The following is a 21868-nucleotide window of genomic DNA, read 5'->3' as shown; positions in this document are numbered from 1 at the left end:
TAAAAGAAGAGGTGATGAAACACAGTGGAAAATATGCCCCTGTTCCAACTTTTTTGAAACATGTCGTTGGCATCAAATTCAAAATGGGCATATATTTAAAAAAATACTCAATTTCAATACTTGATATGTTACATTTTATAATATTTGTAATTAAAATTGGGTTTAAATAATTTGCACATAATTGCATTTTATTTACAATTTGTCTTCCAACATTTAGGAAACATGGTTGTATTAGCATTCTTTAAACCACATGCCTAAATCATCCTACTTGCCTCAAACCTCACTGATCTGTTAATGAATCTCAAACAGACTTGTTTGTGTGGTTTCTGACACGGTATGATATAGTTATCTATAAAAATAGACAGTACAAATAAGTTTCAAGATGACTGCTACTGCTGCTTTTAGCTACGCAACATACTTTTGTCTATTTTTAGAAAGCAGTATGTCATACAGTGTGAGAAACCACAGGAGCAGGTTTATATGTGGTCACTAAGAGAATTCACAATTTTATATTGTTTTCATGTCCTTGTTTTTCCACATTCTCTTACTACAATCCCCAGCATGCATTACAGCATTTTTAAGTGAAGTAAAGTTTTTACATAGCCAGGCTGTCTTCTTCCTTTCTTAGTCTTTATAAGGAAAAATCTCACTCTACAGACTACTATGGTACAGGCAGTCTGCACAGTGCTACGTAGCCTTGTAGCTCCAATGCAAAACTGAAGAGGTAAACATTGACAAGAAACATATATTGGCTGATTGTCATTGGAGTTAAGGGATAAATTACATAAATTTATTTATTTGCTTTAATCTTAAATATGCACAGGTACTGTTCTCATGTCTGATATCTGGTTGAGAGAATCAAGCGAACCCTTTGCACTCGACGCAGTTTGGCTCCGGCGATCATGGCAGCGAGGCCGGTGGGTGCGTGTGCTTCCTCATGATGCACTCCGTGGCCCCCATAACCCCCTCCAACCACAGGTAAGGGTGGTGGGGGTGGAGGGGGAGCTCCTGCTGAAGGGGGCGGAGGCCCAGGAGGCGCAGGAGGGGGAGGGGGAGGAGGGCATGGTCCTCCCATTGACATAGGAGGTGGCGCTACATTTGGAGGTGCCACAGAGAGCACGGCGGGGTGTCCCTGAAACGGGGAACCTGCAAGTGGGATAAGAGATTAATGGTTAGAGAGAAAGAAAGGAAGGGATGAGAAACTAAGGAGAAGCAAAATATTTTTTATTTATTTATTATTTATTGCATATACAGGCAAGACAGAGGAATGGACCAGGGACTTAAGCAAACTTAAAAATATAATATATCCATACAGATATTAACTTGATATTAAATTCTTTATATACATTTGTTAATTTAAGGGCACATTTTTTTTAACAGTGGAATAAATGAGAGAAAATGAATCTAATGAATGTACAAAATCCATGTTGCGTCTCAAGCTAACATCAATCTCCTACCTGAGTTGGATGAACGACGCTCTCTCTCAATATGTGCCTGCATTTGCTGCTGCTGCTGTTGTTGTTGCTGCTGCTGCTGTTGCTGCTGCTGCTGCATCTCCATCTGCCTGAAGAGTGCACACACAATGCGCACAGTCAGAGAACAGGCCATATAATTTACTTTACACAAACAGATCATTACTGTGCCATTACTGTCATGCAATCAGCAGCAACATTGTTCACTGCTGATTGCATTGCATTGTTGTGAATGTTATCAGCACCGCTTAGAGGAGCAGATGCCTGAAAAGTGACACTACTACAGTTGGTAAATGCTGCTGGGTAATGCAAGTAATTCCAGGTAGTGTCAATTTGCAAAGGGCTGCTGTGATAAAAGGAGATGTATGTGTCATCTGCACTTATAATTGCTGCTTTTTCCATTTCTACTGCTGTACTTATGCTACATATCCAAAAGGCTGCAGACACATCCTACCCTTTCTTCTGAAATCAAGGGTATTAATAGCGAGTTTGTTGCTTCAGTAACAGCCTCTAGTCTTTTGGGAAGGCCTTACACTAGATGTCAAAACATTGCTGTGAAGATCTGGTTGCATTCAGCCACAAGAGCATTAGTGAGGTCAGGTACTGATGTTGAGTTAGTAGTTCTGGATTGCAAACATCATTCCAAAGGTACTTGACAGAGCTTTATGTCTCCAGAGATCATAGTTCCATGGATCCACTGTCCAACCAGTGCTTGGCATTGGGCATTGTGACCTTGAGGCTCCAGAGCATCCTATTCTATTGTAAATGCTTTTCAATGAAAATTATACAAGCTGTGTGTGCAACTGGTCAGTAATGGGTACAACTGAATGCACTAATTAGAAAGGGTGTGTATAAATATACAGTGTATATATTGTGTCAGATAGTGTCATTGCTGTCCAAAAAATGAATATCCAAAATAATAACTTTACTAGGGAAAGCAAACAGGTTCTTACATTTTAATGTAAGTTAATGTAAAGATATTTTGTTCTGAGTAGTTCTGGAGCATTTCTACTGGTCCACTCATCATTAGCTATTGTTTTTAAATTATGTAGAAAAAAAAAGAGTCCAATGAGACCAACCTGTGTCTGAGCATCTCTTGTCTTTTATTGACACAAAATGTTCTATTTTTATCATGTCCTGATATGGTTGAAGTTAATAAAAGAAATTTGGCCAACATTTACTTGAACTCAGCTAAATAACACTGATATAACCATGCCATAAACATGTCATGGAAGATGTCATGTCAAGTCAAATAATAATAGTTCATAATCATAATGTTTAATCCTATAACAGCTAATTAGATTACAATTACTGGGAAAGGTAACATGACACTGTTATACCATGGATCAAAATCTGTCATGCCACCTCCTGTTCAAGTTCAAGTGAAGTGTTTTTGAAATTTGCTAAAAAATTAACTACTTACAGTAAAGAATTCATGCTATATTTATACCATAAAGAATGCAGACTATATTCTCCCATGAAGTCATGAAGTACGCTTTGTGCACTTCTGACCTGAAGACATATCAAGAAAACATCTTTCACATCTACAGAATTGGGGATCAAACATAAGTTGTTCGTATTGTATGTACAAAAATTAGTTTCACATATTTATTTAGTTTATTCATATTTAGTTCATTACAAAATGTCTGTATTTTCACATTTTTTTGCTATGTGACCCTTTTCTAATAACATGAGTGCACAGCTTTATCAGACTGTTCTGTTTTGTGTGGTGTAACACAAGTAAGGAGCCTTCAGAGGCCAGTGCATTCTTGGCTGCAGCTTAGCTTTTGGAATGTAGCTGCTGCATCATGGACATTTATAAACATGAGCAAAGTTAGCGCAGACATGACATGTAGATTCATATTCCATGAATCAGTCCATCAGTCTCAATAAAGTCTCACTGGGGAAAGACATTAACCCATATCTGAGAGCTAAACAGGACAGGAGGAGAGGGGAGGGAGAGAGATATATAAAGAGAGAAAGAGAGCAGAGGAGGGGAGTGGAGTGGAGGCAGAGAGAGAGTTGTGGAAATTTCCAGCTGCATGCTGCTCAGGAACAGCTGACACATCAAATACAGCACCCTGAATACTGTAGAGACACACCGCACTCCATCTTTTTACCACAAGGGGCAGCTTTGCCCTGCTGATGTTCCAAGCCTGTCAAGAAAATGTTTCTATTCTGGTACTTCAAACTGCAGATTCACACAGTGGATATAACCCTAACACAGGGCTGTCACAGTCTTGTCCGCAAACAGAGGCAGCGTAGCTGCAGGTTTTTATTCCTATCAAGCGAGAGCACATCTGACTCTAATTTAGTGAAACACGATGACATCAGAATCATATCACTATTGCCAGATAATAGCTTAAAAAATATGTGTTCGCCTTCTGCTATAAACCTACCGCATTGGTAAATGTTATATATCTCAATTTCTAGATTCTACAAATGTTAATGCATTGGCATCAATGCATTGGAACCACAGTTCCTGTATCAGCAAAACCCTATTCTACTTCCTTATTTATGTCTTCAGCAATTAATCAGGAGCACTCTTGTTTTGTTAGAATGAAAACCTGATTGAACAAGGTTGGTCACCGCTGCCCTAATAAAAACAGGGAGACTAGTGACCTATACAATTTTACAAAAATCTCTCAGCTGCCTTCCTCTACAGTTAAATAATTCTCTATTTACTGATTTTAACACATTTTTTATTTTTATTTTGTTATCTTGTTTTCTTTAAAAAAATGCTGGTAGTTTTTTCTAATAAAGACATTAATTAACAAAGTCAATAATGATCTAAAACGATTGGAATCTGTGTTTATTCATTTGAATGCTGACTGCCGAGCTGTGAGTTGGACGAGTGTGCAACCTGCCTTCCACTCTTCGGTATTTTATTTTCTAACAGCTCTGACACTGTGATCTTTACAGCATGCCTAGAAACCCATTGCCCCTTACATTTTATGTCCCAAAGCATTCAAATTAAATGCCCAATTCAGGATTTTCCATGCGTGAGTCGCTTAGCTGCTTACCATTATTAGCCTTTTTAAATGTCAGTGCATGAAGCAATGAACTAGACTTTAATTTGATGGAGCCGTAATGGTCAGTCACGCTGTGCACTGCACTGCAATGTGTTGAGCTGAAGCAAACTATTTTTGAGCGCATAAAAACCTGTGATGTTTACATTCCCAGTTAAACAGTGAGAACTGACAGTCTCACAGTCTCACCTGAAAGTCTCACTGTCACTATGTCACTATAGCAACAAAGTGTTCTGCTTTCCTGTAAACATGTAAACAAATACTTTGCGGTAGCAAGACTCTAATTGGTGTTCTCTTCTGTCCAAGTTTCATATCACATAGTCTTATCACATTGTAGAGCCAAAAGAAAAACAAAACTGCTTCTTGGAGCTGCACTGATTTCTCTGCAGCCATAAGGATTAAGCACTGAGCTTTCTAGGTCAGATCTTACCTTCTTTGTGCCTCCAGTTCATCTGTGGTGGGCCCATTCTGTACCTGGCGCTGAACAGCTGGACCTGTGTCAGAATAAGAATATCTATATAATGGCTGGCACAGTTTGTTAAGTTTGAGAAGTCACAGTAAGCAAAGCATTGTATAACTGAAATTAATAATCATAATGTCATGTTATTCATGGCACTGAATCAAGCAAAGACATTGTGTTAGAAGTTAATAGGATTTAGTGCAATGCAGTTGTATAAAAGGTTGAGTAGTTTTAAATGTGGCACTATTGGTTCATCTTTGTCTGTTCCAACATCAAACTTCAGAAATTAAGTATCATAATATAATATGTGCATCAAGAAAAATCAAGTATTGTGACACTGTATATTTGATAAATCAACCACCCTTAAAGGGCTCATATCCTACATTCTACTTTATGACTGAAGTATATAAGAACATCATATCTGTGTTGATGTCCTGTATTGTACCTCAAGCAAACAGCAGATAGGTGGATGTATAACATCAAAAAAGCAAAGAATTCAAAACGGGTTGTTTTTGCAGCTTCGTTTCTATATATGGACTGGACGGTGAAGTGTATGTTTTAAAACTTTAGCAATGTTTACATTCTATATTTAACTCTTTATTTAAAAAAGTTAGATAAATTCACATTTAAATGATGTGGGATACTACTTTAATGTTTTTTTTTGCCTCAAAGATCTGACTTTTAGTCTGTGTAAAGTGGCACAAAACATGGAAATGTCCACTTCATTTTATAATGCACTGCCAATCCGCCAAGACTGTGTTCTGCGTCACTGCATCTCTAGCAGGAGCCATGGTATTCTATCTTAGTCAGCCTTCTTAATTCCATTTGCTCTCATTGAAATAGACGTTACGCAGCTCCTACCAGGTGGGACACACCTGAGATCCCGCCCATTACCATGTATGCCTAACAGATGCCACACGTGTACTCAAATGCTTGCATCATGTGCTGTTACTGAGGCAGTGGCTGTGCTCTATTATAATTAGGCTATATGAAATGTTTACTGCTATTATGAAATAGCTACTTGTTTTTTGTGCTCATGACTCTGTTGTGTGTCCTAAGAGAAAGGTAAATGAGGTTAGATATTTTATTTCGGGGCTTTGTAGACCATGGAGTGCCTTCTGGCTGTCACATTGGATGGTACGATAATGATCTAGTCTTGGCAGAAATTGGGAGAGCGGTGCTTCAGACTGTTACATGTGTTGCTATTATTGTCCACAAGAAATCCAATGATGCATTGTCACTGTTCTCCAGGAAATTACTGTTATACAGGCAATTATCAGGCTATTTTCAATCCTGTCTTAAAGAAAAAGATGGATTTTCCATGTTTAATTTAGGAGGACAATTTGATGAGTAAAACAGGCTGAATTATTCAAAGCTAGTGAAGTGCTGAAGGGTTGCGAAGGTAGACTGAAATAGACACAAGAAGCTCTGCAGACAAGCCTGTGAGATGGAGAGAGAAGCTTCAGACTGCTGTGTTGGTAAGATACAGGAAGGAGGCAGAAACATCAGAAGTGTAAATTAACACTCTAGGCAATGACAGTAAGACATCTCACTACTGCTGAACACTGAACACACCTATAGCCAGCTATTTTAAAACCATTAACCAAAATCAGGCAAATTAAATACATGCAGAGCAACAATATACAGAAAAAACACATTTGTGATGTCTGCTTACTGAGTAACGTTCCTACAACAGCACAGATGTTTGGCTGTAGAGGTGTAATGAAGGACACTAGTGTTTCTTCATGCTCACATTTCAGCTTCCCAAACTGACAAATACACAGCAGAACCCGATCTGATCTCTTAGAGCCAGACACCAACACTGTGACTCATTTTTCATTGATAATTTACACACACACTGCGCATGCACACACATATAGACACACAGTTGTAGGCAAAGGTTTGAACACCTCCAGTCAAATGACCTTTTGTTACTATATTTTTCATTTGATTTTACCAGATGAAAATGAATTAACACATCTTCTACACAGAACTTAAATATGGCACTTTACTGCACAATTTCTAATTATGTGCTCAGTTTATCATTCTGGGAAAAATGACATCAATGTAAAACGTTACATAAAGTTTTTGTTGTGTGCCAAAAATGTGCCTCTAAGTTTTCCTTTTCTATGACCATTAAAATGCGCAGAAGCCTGTTCTCTGTAGAAGATGTGTTAACTTATTTTCACTTATAAAATCAACAAAACCTGTCATTTGACCAGAGATGTCCAAACTTATGACTGTACACACTCACTCACACTTACAAGACAAACTGTAACAAGCACTCACTAGTGTGGACAATCAAACTCAATCCTACTTTCAAATTCTACATTAAATCAGGCTAAAGAAGAAGAATGTAGGACCTAAATGACTTGGAACTGGGATATAAATTCAATTAGAAAGGAAACGAACGGCTTTGAATGACTAATGTTTATTACTACAAGCTGATGTGTTATAAGACAAAAATCCGAAAGCCAAATCCGACTTTGTAAAAGTAACTTGTACTCTTGTATGAGCCTATAGTGGTTCCACTATTCAATGACACACATGCCTGTGTCCTATCTTCTGTTCAGTGCTCACTGAGGGTTAACCGGGGATTCTTATAAGGGGTAGACCACACATGCAATTGGAAACATTTTTTGCCCCAGAAAACTTTTAATTTATTATTTTTACTTTGGCCCATCTCTTCAGCATTTTAATAATGTGAGCCAGCACTGAACTGCGCTCTACCCATATCCATCACTGTGCTAAATAGCTAGTTGACTCTCACCTTTGATGCCGTGTTATTTGATTCATGGTCTTAAAATAAGTAACTAATTCTAATTATGTTGTTTATATTACAAAATACCAATAAATACCAAGAATCTTTCTGTCAAGGAATCAGGAAGACTTCATTTTGAGTGGCCCTTTTAGATGTTACAAACACTCAAAAGATTCTCAGTAACATCAAATATAGAGTTAGGGCTAGGTTTTGGGTTGAGGTTAGGATTAGGGCCAGTGTGAGGGTTAGGTTTTGGTAAGATTGGGTAAGCTTAAGTTTTGAGTAAAGAAAGCAATATATTAACTATACATCTATTTAATGTAAGTAATGTAACACATTACATCTACAAGATACTTACTTCAGTGTATTTAGAAGTTGCACTACTGCTACTGCACTGATATGTTGCTGATGTGTTACTGATACTCTGTTAGAAGTTCATTAATCATCTACAAAAGATCGCTCCACATTAAATGTTACCGAAATCAGAATCTGTATCTGATTTACTGAGCTAAACCACTGTCATTTGACTGCAGCTGTAACCCTATATAATTACATTATGTTCCTTTTTTGATTATTTTCATTTTTATATCTTTAATTTAATTTGAATGGTCAGAACATGAATTAGCATGTTTTGATGTGCTTTTATACCTACAAGCTACTTTATCATTTCATAAATTCACGGTCTTATTTTTGGCATAAAAGAGCATAAGAGAGGCTCTGAGGGTCCTTTTTTTAAACACATGTTAAGCCTTGTCCAAAAGGCTCCGTAAACTGAAGCTCCATCAGCTCTACACCTGTACCTGTTGTCGTCACAACTATGCAAACATAATCGAAAGCCTTTCCTCTTCTCACAAACTCTACATAATGACTGTATCGGATGTGTCCCACTTCAATATGATGATCAGAGAGAAAGAGAGAGGAGAGAAAGGAGAGCGAGCAGTACCTACAGGACATCTTGAAGAAGAAGATCCGGCTGTGGCAGATACAGAGGCAGTGGCAGACCCACTCTCTGCTGAACATAGCGTTTCCAGGCCCTTCATCCCTTCTCTCTTTTTTTCCCTTTCTCTCTTGCCACCTTTTCCCTCACCCTTTCATACTCCTCCCTACTGGTCTCCTGTTTCTCTGTAGGGTAACCCCACACCTGCAGTGAAGCAGCAGGCCAGCGAGCCCTTGCTAGCTCAAGTTTCTTTCAGCCTCCCCATGTGTGCTTCTCCCCCTACCATATACACCTCCAAGCCAACAGGAGGCACTCTAATTTTTCCAAAGAAGATTCCAATCTTGCTTAAAATGTATTAAGAGAAATAGAATAGAAAAAAGGAGAAATGAGATGCTTCTATAATTATTCAGATTAGCATCAAAACTGATCTGTTTATTGATTTTTTTTCTTAAGAGTAATGAGGTTGTATTAGTTGAAAATATGTGGTGGATGACTTCATAGGAAGCATGTGCCAGCCTTAACCTTCCCAGCCTGATACTGTCCTGTAATGGGGGAGACCATTCACAGTATATGTAAACTGGACTCATTCTGCTGGTTTTAATGGGAATCTATCTAACTTCTGTCGAACCTGCACACTACAGTTCCCACAATTCTCTGGACTCACACCATAGACTCAGCTAATCACAAACAACTTCCAAGCCTCCTGATTACTGAACTGTTGTCACCTGTTTCTCATTATCTGTCTATGTATAAATACCTATTTGAAGAGTTTCTTTGTGAAGTACTGTGAGTGTCACTTGCTGCATACTGAGTCCTTATCTCTAAGTCTGACCTTCCTGTGTGTATGATCCTTGTCTTGTTTCTTGACTTGTGCCTTTGGATTCTCTTGTTTGATATCGTTGTCCCGGACTGGTTCTGTTTTGGTTTTGACCTTTGCATGTATTTGACCTACTCTTTTCAATTAACGCCCACGTTTGTATTTTCGTTCTTCACTGTTCTGACCTGGTTTGGCTTTGACACTCCTTTTGTTCACCTGCTCATTGTTAATAAATGCTTTTTGAACTTTTATTTCTGCGTCTGCTTAGAACAACATAGAGAGAGAAAACAAACAGCCTCAGCTAAACATGGATTATAATACTGACCATTATAATATAAGTAAACAAATTAATAATAATAATTTTAAATCATTTAAATTATTGTAATTATTCAAACCATATTGCAATATTATTGTAGTAGTAATAAGTGAATCTTTGTATTACTCAGCAGATTCTATTTCAAATATGACAGTGCGATCTTTTCAGTTGCAGATTTATCAAATCATTTTCTATCCTGTCATAGATAAATATTTATTCTGAAGCCATAAAGCAGCTAAAAGGCCTGTGGATCAAATGACAGTCCAGTTTTTCTAGAAGAACCGCATGGGGAAAAGTCTATGAAATTCCATGACTTTTCCAGCACTTACTATTTTCCATGACTTTTCCAGGCCTTAAAAACAAATTTCTATATTCTATGACTTTTCCAGGATTTCGATGGCTGTACAAATCCTGTATGTTTTTTCAGGGATTAAAGTAATAGACTGGCAAAAATCAGACCAGGCAAAACATAACATTAGGTTTATGTCTTAATTTTTGTATCTGAGCTACAAGGCTAGCCAACAAATAGCAATCCTCATCATGGAAACTGCATGTCCAAATCAATACACACTTGACTTAATTGGGTTAAGTAATCTCAAATAAATTTGCCTCTGTGCTTTCTCACACTGATATACTGCTATCTATAAAAATAGATAGAAATGGAAATAGCCTTGTAGCTCCAGTGGAAAACTAGAGCAAAGAAAACTCTGGACACAAAACATATCTTGACTCATCAGTTACATTTTAATTAAAGAGAAAACTGTGTGAACTTTGCTTTAACAAAGCTTGAGAACACAAACTCTCATACTGTACTGTGTCCTCGTCTTCCCTGAACTCATTAAACTCTACGGCATTTGCTATTCAGAAACAGAAGTAGCGCAGTAACAGTGGCAGACATGCAGCCTTTGTTCTCTCTCTCCCTGCTCTCTGCTTTCTCTGTCGCTCTCTGCCATTCTCTTTCAATGATAGAAAGAAAAACTGGAGAGTCATGCTGTAGTACTGAGCCCAGGGGAACGCTCCTCAACGACTGAGTTTAATTAAGATTAGCATTGTACTGGGAAAACACTTCTCGGTTAATAATTTGGAAGCTCAGAGTCTCATTTACCTTCTTATACCCTCTCAGTCTCTCTCTCTCTCTCTCTCTCTCTCTCTCATTACATGTCAATGAGGGAGTTGTGTTCATGCAATTAAAGTGTGCACATCAATGAAATGAATGAAATGCTAAATTCTGTTTGGGAGCCTGTGTAAACCGTGTATATTATTACCGTATTTTCAATGATTCCTGTAGTGTATGGTTGATAACTACAACAATGTCCATGTGCTTAATGAATGAGCAGAGAACCTGGTAAATCTAAACAACTTAGAAGCCAAAGGCCAATGACTTACAGTATGTTATCAGTGTATATTAAGTGTAAGTCTGCAGCGATTAGTCAGCAAAATAGGCTGCACTGATTGCTTAAAAATGGGTGATGTTGATTTTTTATTGTTGACATCATTTTTACTTTAAAAAGTGCCTTATAATGTTAATATGCATATGCTTAATAAGCTTTAATTCAGCAGATTTCAATATATATAAAACAGCACCCAATTTTCACCCGTTTTCTGTCCCCTTCTTATAGTGGTGAAGCGCTTTAATCGATTAGCCTAAGTAGCGAATGCCAGTTCAGTGAAGGTACTGTGCTACATGTTGGAAAACAAAGCATTTCACGGGTGGAGGAACATTTCAGTGATGTTAAGTACAGTGCAGTAACATTAATGGCAAACTGAGGCAGCAATTCAATAATAAAATGTTCAATAATGAAATGAGCAGTTCAATAATGAAATGATAAGGTCCAGACTAATGTCTCAGGTATAATACATAATAATGCACAATGTTAAATCTTCAGGACAGTGATGTGGTGTGCATTAACACTTAAAATCTGTAAAAATATACAATATAAACATGAAATCACAAACATTGTTCATGCCATCCGCAAATATATTAGTGTTGAATGCAGAAACCTTTATCTAATGATGTAGCCAACATTCAGAATTATGTAAACGATGACAAAAATGGGAAAAGATAAATGATTCAACTTGTGCCAGAATCAAGAATATGGGCTAAAAATAAAAAAAACAACAGTAAATGATAAACGTAATAATTAAGGTGAGTAAAATTAGTAAAATAAATAAATGCTTTGGTTTTGTTTTTACATTTCTTGAACTCAGTACACTTTTGATTTAGCAACAGCTTCAACTGAGAAATAAAGCCAATAGTTTCAAGTGTTAAAAATTTTGATTTAGTAGAAAAGACATAAAGATAAAAGCCCTGATCAGTCACTACATGAGTGAGAGAAACCTGATTAGCTGACGTATACATATTGCTAACTCTGGTACTTTGGCAGATCTGATGCCACTTACACCAAATTTATTCCTGCCAAGCTAAAATTAAACTGAAGAAAAAAGCAGAGAAAAGTATTTTAAAAAATCTTTCAACAAAAGTGACCACCATCAGTCTTCTCTGCCAGTTCAGAGAGTAAAAACATTACAAAACTATAGATAATAGAAGAAAATAATGAAAATGAGGAGGCTTTAACGTAAACAAAAGTGGTTAAGTTAACTAATGCTACAGAAACAGTAGACAGAGGTTAGACTGGGGTATTCCTTTTAATCTGTGTACTAATTATGTTATAATACCAGGTTCCCCAACTGCAAATGATCAGCCTCCACACTTCATCTGTGCTTTCCCCATCAACACTGGTGATGCAGTGCATGGTGCACACCATTAGAGGGCAATGTGATTCCCAAATGGCCTTACAGGCTCTGTGCCCAGAACATGGCTCAGAAGCAAGGCTAGCATTGCTCAGCGCTCTGCCACAGATCCACTTGAGTACTTGCAGTATGTATTTGGGTTAAAAGTGATCAGAACGACTTCTGCTACAACTATTCATGGGTATTAGGAAGAAGACTTGGCAAACCTTTCAGAGCACTCACAGTGAAAGCACCATCTCAGCTGCTGACAGAATGAGAATGAGAATGCTAGCATAGCAACATAAGGTGTTCACAAAGAGTTGAGGTTGCTGGGTTCAAGTGAAGTGAGTTTGAGTAACCTGGGCCCCTTTAGCCATTCCTGTTTCTCAGTGAAACTAACCTGACTTCTAACACATTTTCCGAAAAATGCTATGCATATTTTTAAAGTATATATTTATGGCTGTCACCTATGAAACTATAGCCTATAGGTTTGCACACAGTGTACCAAAATCCTCAGAGCACAGGAATAAATGACTGGGTCACCGTTTGCTCTGAAATATTTGGAGCCCTCAGTGGAGGGTTTCATTAGAATAGAGGGTTTAATCCCCCCAGCCCAGCCCCTCCCCAGCTGCTTTGGACCGTCTGTCAGCCTCCAAAGACTTATCTCATTACCCATATTACATGAGTTTTAAAAAGTCCGCTCCTGCCAGCAGAAGCAGTCTTACACTATTTCTTTACGTCAAAGCCAGACCGCCTTCTGTCACAAATGTTTTTTTTTCTTAATTGTTTTGATTTGTGGCTTTTCTTGTCACTCCAGGTTCTCTGAGTTCAAAAGACAAAGATGCAGATAGACACCCAAGGCAGCAGATGTCAGACTGGTTACATAAGGTTAACAGTGGAATTTAATGCATGTGCAGTGTGTGTGCATGGGCATGGCTTGTCCTCAGGGGCTGTAGCTGCGTGCTCTTTGATTCTGATTCAAAATTATCCTGACTACTTCTCTTTCTGTATAACTGAAAACACAGAGTCCCTCAGATTTATAACCATTAAAATCATTTAGGCCCTATCTAAAAACATTTTTAAATGTTAATATCATGTATTACATTTCTCCTAATGCAGTGCCTTAACATTTAACTCAGTTTAAATTTCAATTTAGTTTAATTAGGCAAATATGAAAAGGAGATAAAATAACATAATTAGGTCAGAACATTGTGCTGACTCTATGCATGCTCACCTCCTTCCTGGGTGCTGAGCACATTGAGGGCGAAGAGCATGGCATTGGAGAAGGTGGTGGCCTCCTCCTTACTGGCGAAGTTGAGTCCATACACCTGCCTGGCATCGCGCCACTGGTGAAAGGTAGGAGTTGCCTGATTGTACTTCAACCCCTTTACGATGGAGTAGTTAATGACAACCTGAGAGAGGATTCATGGACATAGAGCCAGCGATCAGTGAAAGGTTCATGATTTTAGCTCTAAGATTTTTATATTTTTTCATATCTTTCCTTACTTAGTTGTGGCCACCTGCCAGTATAGCAGGATTTTCTCCACTACATCTACAGTCTATCCACAAACTTTTGTTAAACAGGCTTGTACTTTAAACTCCTCATTCATGAGCTGTTGGAGTGGTTTAGAAATTTCACACACTAATAAGTCTACGTTCCCACCCACATTTAGCCCAAAATTTCTCATGCTTGTCCTCAAACATGTGTATTAAAAACTTCACCTCTAGACTAGGTACTCATTTGAACATTTTTGTAAGGATGTGTCCTCTGTGTGTCCTTATTGTGGCCCCTGGAGAAGCCCACCAGTTACTGTACATGTATAAGGTATACATCTAATAAGTCTGTCCTAAATGTATGCTTCATTAACCCATCATCCTCAAGGACTCTTGCACTATACGTCTGCACTTTGCTGGAGTCACATTGTTGACTTGGAAGAATACTGCGGGGCTAAGGGTGCTATTTGGGACAGGCCCTATGAAACTGCAGATGAAGATCTAAACTGTACTGTAATTATGTATGAACAAAGATGTACCTGCTGGTCCTGCAGTTTGACCCCCACCACACGGAAGGTGTTGTTGGCAGTGTTGTGGTAGATGTTGATGCGGCTGAAGCCTTGTTGGCCTGGCTTGATTGGCACCCATTTCTTGCTGGTGTCATCGTAGACCATCACCGAGGCACGGGCCTGGCAAATGCTCTGCTCACTGCAACAGACGCAACAAAAACAAAGTTAGTCAGGACCAGCTTTCACCAAACGTCTAAGAAAATCTTACTAAGAACATCATAAAACATGGAGGACCAAACTAAATGGAGGAACTGCGTGTCTGATGTTTTAACGAGCATTCAGAAGAGGAGGGGTGGACAGAGTGGGGGGGGGGGTGGAGAAAGAAGGGACGGAAGAGAGAGAATGAAAGAAAAAAAAGGGAGATGAAGAGATGGCAAGAAAGAGACTGAGGGAGAGAGACAGATAAATGGAGAGAGGGACAGGGAGCTAAAAAAAGAAGGGAGGGGGCAGAGAAAGAAATAAAGAAGGAGAGTATTAAAGGACAGAGAGAAAGATGAAGAGATAGAGAAAGAGAGGGAGAGAAATAAAGGACGGAGGAGAGGGGCAGAGAAAAAAGAAAGGAAGAGGGGATAGAAAAAGACAAAGGGACAGGTAGCAAAAGAGAGAGAAAGAGAGGGAGAGAGAGAGATACAGGGGGAGAGAGAGTGTGCGTGAGGAGGGGAGAAGAGCACTGATATGAGTTTTCCGCTGAAATGAGAAAAACAAACAGAGGCCCCATCTGTGCAGAGCTAAAAGTAAGAGTGGACCCCAAGGCTACTGAAGCCAAAAGGGGCCCACAGAGAGAGAAACACAACCACACAAGAGGACAGAGAGGACAGGAATCTTGAGAAACTGCATGCATAACACACAGACTGGCCACTTTATTAAGTGCACCTACCTTGTATCTATACTCATTGTCCATTTTATCAGCTCCAATTACAAAATAGGTGCATCTCAATTACAGACTGTTTTTCTGCATACTTTAGCCATACTACCCTCCTTTTATCATGTTCTTCAATAGTCAGGACCCCCTTTAATGTGTGTCGTACTAGTGTGTGGATCAGACACAGCAGTGCTAATGGCGTCCTGACCACTAAAGAACCGGGTAAAAGGGGGCTGCAGATAAACTATAGTCTGTAATTGAAGAACTAAAAAGTTATTTTATGGTAAGTGGAGCAGATAAAATGGACAATGAGGGCAGATACAAGGAAGTGTACTTAGTGATTTGGCCGGCTGGTGTGTAAAATTACAAGAATCATTTTTTTTGGAAAGTAATTTTTAGTAGTCATATTTTAAAGTAAAGCACTGAGTTGATGCACTGCACTGGGTACTAGTACTCATACTGACCATATAAATGGGTATCAGCCAGAGATGACTAATACCACAGTCCAAACGGTCTCTCTGTTTAAAATTGTAACAATGCATTATTCAGTAGCCTAGTTTTTCATACACTCATTAATTTCTTATTTTTTTGTTCTTTATTTAAATAGTTAAAATGTGTAATTACACCTTCATGTTACTTAAAATATATGCTGAAAAATGTATCTTGGTAAATGAAAACATCGTAAATATGTAGATAGATTTAGATTTAAGTTTTAAGGTGAGAGAAAGACAATATAAAAATATTATGAGATCATTCAAGTTATTTGTATTGCAGGCATCAAATTCAAAATGAGTGAATATTTGCAAAAAATAATAAAGTTTATCCGTTTGTACATTAAATATCTTGTCTTTGTAGTGTATTCAATTGAATATAGGTTGAAAAGGATTTGCAAATCATCGTATTCTGTTTTTATTTATGTTTTACACAACATCCCAACTTCATTGGATTTGGGGATTTTTTAAGTACTTTGAGTAATTCTAACTAGAGAATTGCTCTTTTTCTAAAGGCAGATATTTTGCTGTTTTAAAAACATAATGCTTTGAGCAACAAACAATCTTAAAATAAGAAATACATTGGATATATTGAATACATTTAAAATAATTTCACTGGCCAAGGTTTTTTTTTTATTTTTTGCAGCGTAGAACAAATGATCTAAAGCATTTCCAGTCAGTGAAGTTTACAGATTTTAAACCGAAGAAAAAAAAAATAGCTCTGGCATTGATCACTAGTACCAAGAGTTCAGGTCCTGGAGTAGTGAAAAAGTGAGATTAGTACATCGTTACATTTCTGCATTCTCATCTTTCTACACTGTTACACTGTAGACAGGAGTCACTACTCTGACTGCAGCAGTGCTTCATGGTTGTGGAGAACACACTCATGACCCCCAGTCATGGCTTCTGGCATACAAATTGCAAAATTTGCCAAAAGCAAGTACAACTCTGGGGCAAGACCATTTTTAGAACCGCTTTAATAATTTATCCACTGGCCTCTACTACACTGAAGCTTGTAAGGGTATATTCATGAAGCGAATGTGGCACGCTACATGTCCAAAAGTATCGAGACACTCTTATAATTTGTTAATTACAACTTTAAGGTGCAGCCATTGCAGACACGAGTTAAGTTGTACACACACAGCAGCTACACATGAGCCTAAGATCACCATGTCCAAAGCAAAGCATTGGGTATAAATCCCCCCAGAACTAGACTGTAGAGCAGTGGAACTGTGTTCTCTGAAGTGATGGAGCTCCGTCCTTTAGGGTTAAGCTGGAGGGGTGTTTACGATCCAGAAGTAATCATCCAACATCAGTACCTGACCTCACTAATGCTCTCGTAACTGATTGCAATCAAATCCTCACACCAGTGATTTAACATTTAGCATTCTAAACGTCTGATGTTCCATTAAACATACATGCTAAAAAGCATACTGTGATTGAAACATTTTTTTTTCTTTTCTTTCATTTGTTCTTTTAGAAATTGTACACTTTTTGTTTGTACTCCGCACTGTAACTTTCAGCTCCAGACAGCCTCTGGTTATAAATAACCACATCTGAGGCTGAAAGACTAATGCAACACTCACAATACATTAGCTGCTTTCCTTCCAACAGCCTTTACATCGTCCAGCAGAGCACTAAGCTGGTTAATTTATCTCCACAAACTGACTGTGTTGTTTTTATTAAACTCCTGGCAACCAGAGTGAAATGGCATCAGCCAGAAAGGGCGTGCAGTGAAAGAAAAAATGAGAGACTGAGAGAGGAAGAGAAAAAGAGAGAGAAAGAAATAGAATATGGAGGTATGGAAAGAAAAATACATTGAGAGAGAGAGGCAGAAAGAGAGAAAGATATACAGTACCTCACAAAAGTGAGTACACCCCTCACATTTCTGCAAATATTTAATTATATCTTTTTATGCGACAACACCAAAGAAATAAAACTTGGATATAACTCAGTGTACAGCTTGTAAAGTAGTACAGACTCACTGTAACTCAAATAACTCAAACAAAATAACTCAACACACAGCCATTAATTTCTAAATAGCTGGCAACACAAGTGAGTCCACCTCACAGTGTAATGTCCAAATTGTGCTCAAAGTGTCAATATTTTGTGTGACCACCATTATTATCTAGCACTGCCTTAACCCTCTTGGGCATGGAATTCACCAGAGCTGCACAGGTTGCTACTGGAATCCTCTTCCACTCCTCCATGATGACATCACAGAGCTGGTGGATGCGCTCCTCCTCCTTCTGCTTGAGGATGCCCCACAGGTGCTCAATTGGGTTTAGGACTGGAGACATACCTGGCCAGTCCATCACCTTTACCTTCAGCAAGGCAATTGTCATCTTGGAGGTGTGTTTGGGGTCATTGGAAAACTGCCATGCGGTGCAGTTTCTGAAGGGAGGGGATCATGCTCTGCTTCAGAATGTCACAGTACATGCTGGAATTCATGTTTCCCTCAATGAACTGCAGCTCCCCAGTGCCAGCAGCACTCATGTAGCTGCAGACCATGATGCTACCACCACCATGCCTGACTGTAGGCAAGAGTCAGTTTTCTTGCTACTCCTCACCAGGGTGCCACTACACATGCTGGACAGCATCTGAGCCAAACAAGTTTATCTTGGTCTCATCAGACCACAGGACATCGTTCCAGTAATCCATGTTCTTGGACTTCTTGTCTTCAGCAAACTGTTTGCAGGCTTTCTTGTGCATCAGCTTCAGAAGAATCTTCCTACTGGGACGACGGCCATGCAGACCGAGCTGATGCATTGTGCAGCATATGGTCTGAGCACCGACAAGCTGATCTCCCTCTTCTTCAACCTCTGCAGCAATGCTGGCAGCCTTCATGCGTCTATTTGTTGAAGTCAACCTATATGATATGATGCTGAACACGTGAACTCTTTGGTCGACCCTGGCGAGGCCTGTTCTGAGTGGAACCTGAATTTTCTTATAGCCCAGGCCATCTGTGTGGAGAGCAACAATTCTATTTCTCACAACAGAGAGTTCTTCTCCCATGAGGTGCCATATAGAATATCCAGTGGCCATTATGAGAGAATTGTACCTAAAATACCAAATTTAACCCCATTCACACCTGGAACCTTGTAAATCTAACGAGTCACATGGCACCAGGGAGGGACAACGACACAATTGGGCACAATTTGGACATGTTCACTGTGAGGTGCACACACTTGTGTTGCCAGCTATTTAGACATTAATGGCTGTGTGTTGAGTTATTTTCAGAGGACAGTAAATCTAAACTGCTATTCAAGCTGTACACTGATGAGTTTAAGTTATATCCAAGTTTCATTTCTACAGTGTTGTCCCATGAAAAGATATAATAAAATATTTGCCGAAATCTGAGGTGTGTACTCACTTCTTTAAGATACTGTATTTAGAAAGAGAGAGAGACAGAGCTAAAGAGGGGAGACAGAGAAAGAGGAAAATAGCTAGAGAGAGAGAGAGAGAGAGAGAGAGAGAGAGAAATGTAAAGACTGCAGGTCTAGAGCAGACACACACACACACACACACACACAGTAACCTATATACAAACAGTGATAAAGAAAAAACTCTGTTTCCCTCTCTCTCTCACTTTCTCTGTCTCTCAGTGTGGTGAACGTCGCTTCACTCGCTCTGAAAAATTAACAAACGCTCTGTGAGATATTAATAAATCACAGCTTGGAAAGCACACTGACAGAGGACTAAATAAAGAGAGAGAGATGGTGAGTGAGGAATGCAGAGCTCTTCAGTCTCTCTTTACACACACACACACACACACACATACTCAGCAGAGTGAAGACCCTTCACACAAAGTGCTAGATTAACTGAACACAGCACAGTTCTGTCTGTACCAGCACTCAGATCTCACATTCATGTTCATCTGCCTGCTGATTTTTCCACATCATTTCAGATCTATGACCTTCCCTTTAAAATCAATGCCCTGGGGGGCTGCTTCCCCCAATCTACCGCATGTGCTTTCTTTTAGATTTAGATTTCTTTAAGATTTGCAGTTATATTGTGGTATGTTTTAAGTGACATTAATTGGCCAATAAAACAAATTCGACATTTATTATGATATATGACAACTGTAAAGCCCCTTCTTTAAAGCCCCCAGTATGTATGGTGTATACACACACAGACACACAGACATACACACACACACACACACACACACACACACTGTTGGGGGCAGTGTGAGTGCAGCCAGCAGGCAGTCTGTCAGTACCCCTGAAGATCACGTTTGCCTCTGAAGCTGCTTCGGCCCAGCTGCATGCCTGCACCTCTCATGGATAATTCAGCTGGCCTGATGTTAATGTCAATGCACACATCTCCTCTGCTCTCCTCTCTCTACCATCCCCTCTTCACTCTTCCTGTTCTTCCAGGCCCCACCCCCCTTTGCCTCCAGCCCACATGCTTGGCTCCTCTAACCCCTTTTCCATGTCTCATTCCCTGAAGCAGGAGCTGGATACAAAGCTATAGGACTTGGTCATCCACGCCGCATTCTCAGAGACCTTGAAACCATCCACCTTGCCTTTCATCTCTCTCACTCTTTCTGCATTTCAGCAGTGGACTGTTTATTCTACTGATGGTAGAAAGGAGTGAGAAGCATTTCAAACATATGTGAACCCTTGCACTGAAGGCTGAGGTTTCAGAGTAGTTTGAGACGCACATCCTCTGCTACATCACATACTGGATTGAGTTGTATTATAAGTTTGAGGTGGAACTACTTCATTTGGTGGAGGCAACTGGCAATATCAAAATCATATATTTAAAATAATGCTTAGAGACTTTGCTTCAGCCTTTTACCTTTGTGTGGAATCATGCAAAAAACAAACAAACAAAAAAAAACAATTGTAATTCATCTATATATATATATATATATATATATATATATATATTGATATCTTGTTGTTGTTGTTGTCTGTATTCTGTAAATTGTTCCACTACTCCCATTTGTGTACTCTGTGCCTTTTTAAAAACAAAAAGCAAATTGTACTTAAATAATCAAGTATAATCATGTTGAAGTTTGAGTTCTGATGATGCACTGCATCATTTTCTGATCAATCATAACTGTATCAAATAATTGTGAGGTCACACTGCAAAAATGATATCTTGTAAAGTGAAATTATTTTAAATGTATTTGGTACTTTTTCATTTTGAGATTGTTGTAAACGTATAGCTTACACTTATTATAGTACTATTTTAAAACCTATATTTTCTCAGACTATTTAACTTATTTGTTTTTTTACTTATTTTAAATAATTTCATCAAGTGAAATTATCTCACTATACTGGCAGATCATTTTTGCTTGTTTCAAGAAATGAATCAAGCAAAATGACCTGTCAATATATTGAGCCAATTTTACAGTCAATGAATGGTTGATACAGTAAAGGTTCTTAAAAAAAAGTTAAAGCTGCAAAATGCACTATTCACTCCACTGTCTGTTCAGCATACATGTAAAAAATATGCTGTTTTGAATTCACTATATTTGTGATGACACATTTACACATTTTGTTTCAACCTACTTTTTGAATGTGGCCTGTTAAACTTACAACAGTTTCAAACAGAACATTTTAGATATATTGACCAGATCTCAGATCATTTAACTTGCCAAAATACCATTTGTTTGTACTGCAGTTATTTACACCACTGTATCTAGCACTGGCTAACAGTCGTTGGTCCTGGCGGCCCTCTGTCCTGTATGTTTTGGTGTTTTCTCAGCTTTTCCTCACCTGATCCAACTAATCAGCTAATTAAAAAGTCCTCCTGAGATGAGGCAGGTGTGTTTGAGCAGAGAAAATACTGAAAAAGTGCCAGGCAGGGTTACAGGGCTATTCCTGAATTTTAATCCACTGTCTAATGTAATGACATGAATTTGTCAGTAACTGTACAGCCACTGAGTAAAGTAAACAAACTTACCAGACAGCACGGTG

General features: G+C 38.7%; 1 protein-coding gene across 2 annotated transcripts in view; it reads right to left on the bottom strand.

Annotated features, from left to right (window-relative positions):
* The window catches only part of evlb (Enah/Vasp-like b), a 59957-nt gene that overhangs the window by 5706 nt on the left and 32383 nt on the right, over positions 1-21868 (bottom strand). For both annotated transcript variants that reach the window (XM_017683317.2, XM_017683299.2), the window contains exons 2-6: positions 14556-14724; positions 13757-13934; positions 4932-4995; positions 1458-1564; positions 869-1146 (exon numbers count right to left, since the gene is read on the bottom strand). In XM_017683317.2, the coding sequence (XP_017538806.1) occupies positions 869-1146; positions 1458-1564; positions 4932-4995; positions 13757-13934; positions 14556-14724 (796 nt within the window). The remainder of the gene's footprint in view (positions 1-868; positions 1147-1457; positions 1565-4931; positions 4996-13756; positions 13935-14555; positions 14725-21868) is intronic.

Source organism: Pygocentrus nattereri, chromosome 4 (assembly GCF_015220715.1).
Source record: "Pygocentrus nattereri isolate fPygNat1 chromosome 4, fPygNat1.pri, whole genome shotgun sequence".
In the NCBI taxonomy this organism is placed as follows: Eukaryota; Metazoa; Chordata; class Actinopteri; order Characiformes; family Serrasalmidae; genus Pygocentrus; species Pygocentrus nattereri.
Note: the sequence above shows the minus strand (reverse complement) of the source record. Positions and strands in the feature narration are given on the sequence as shown.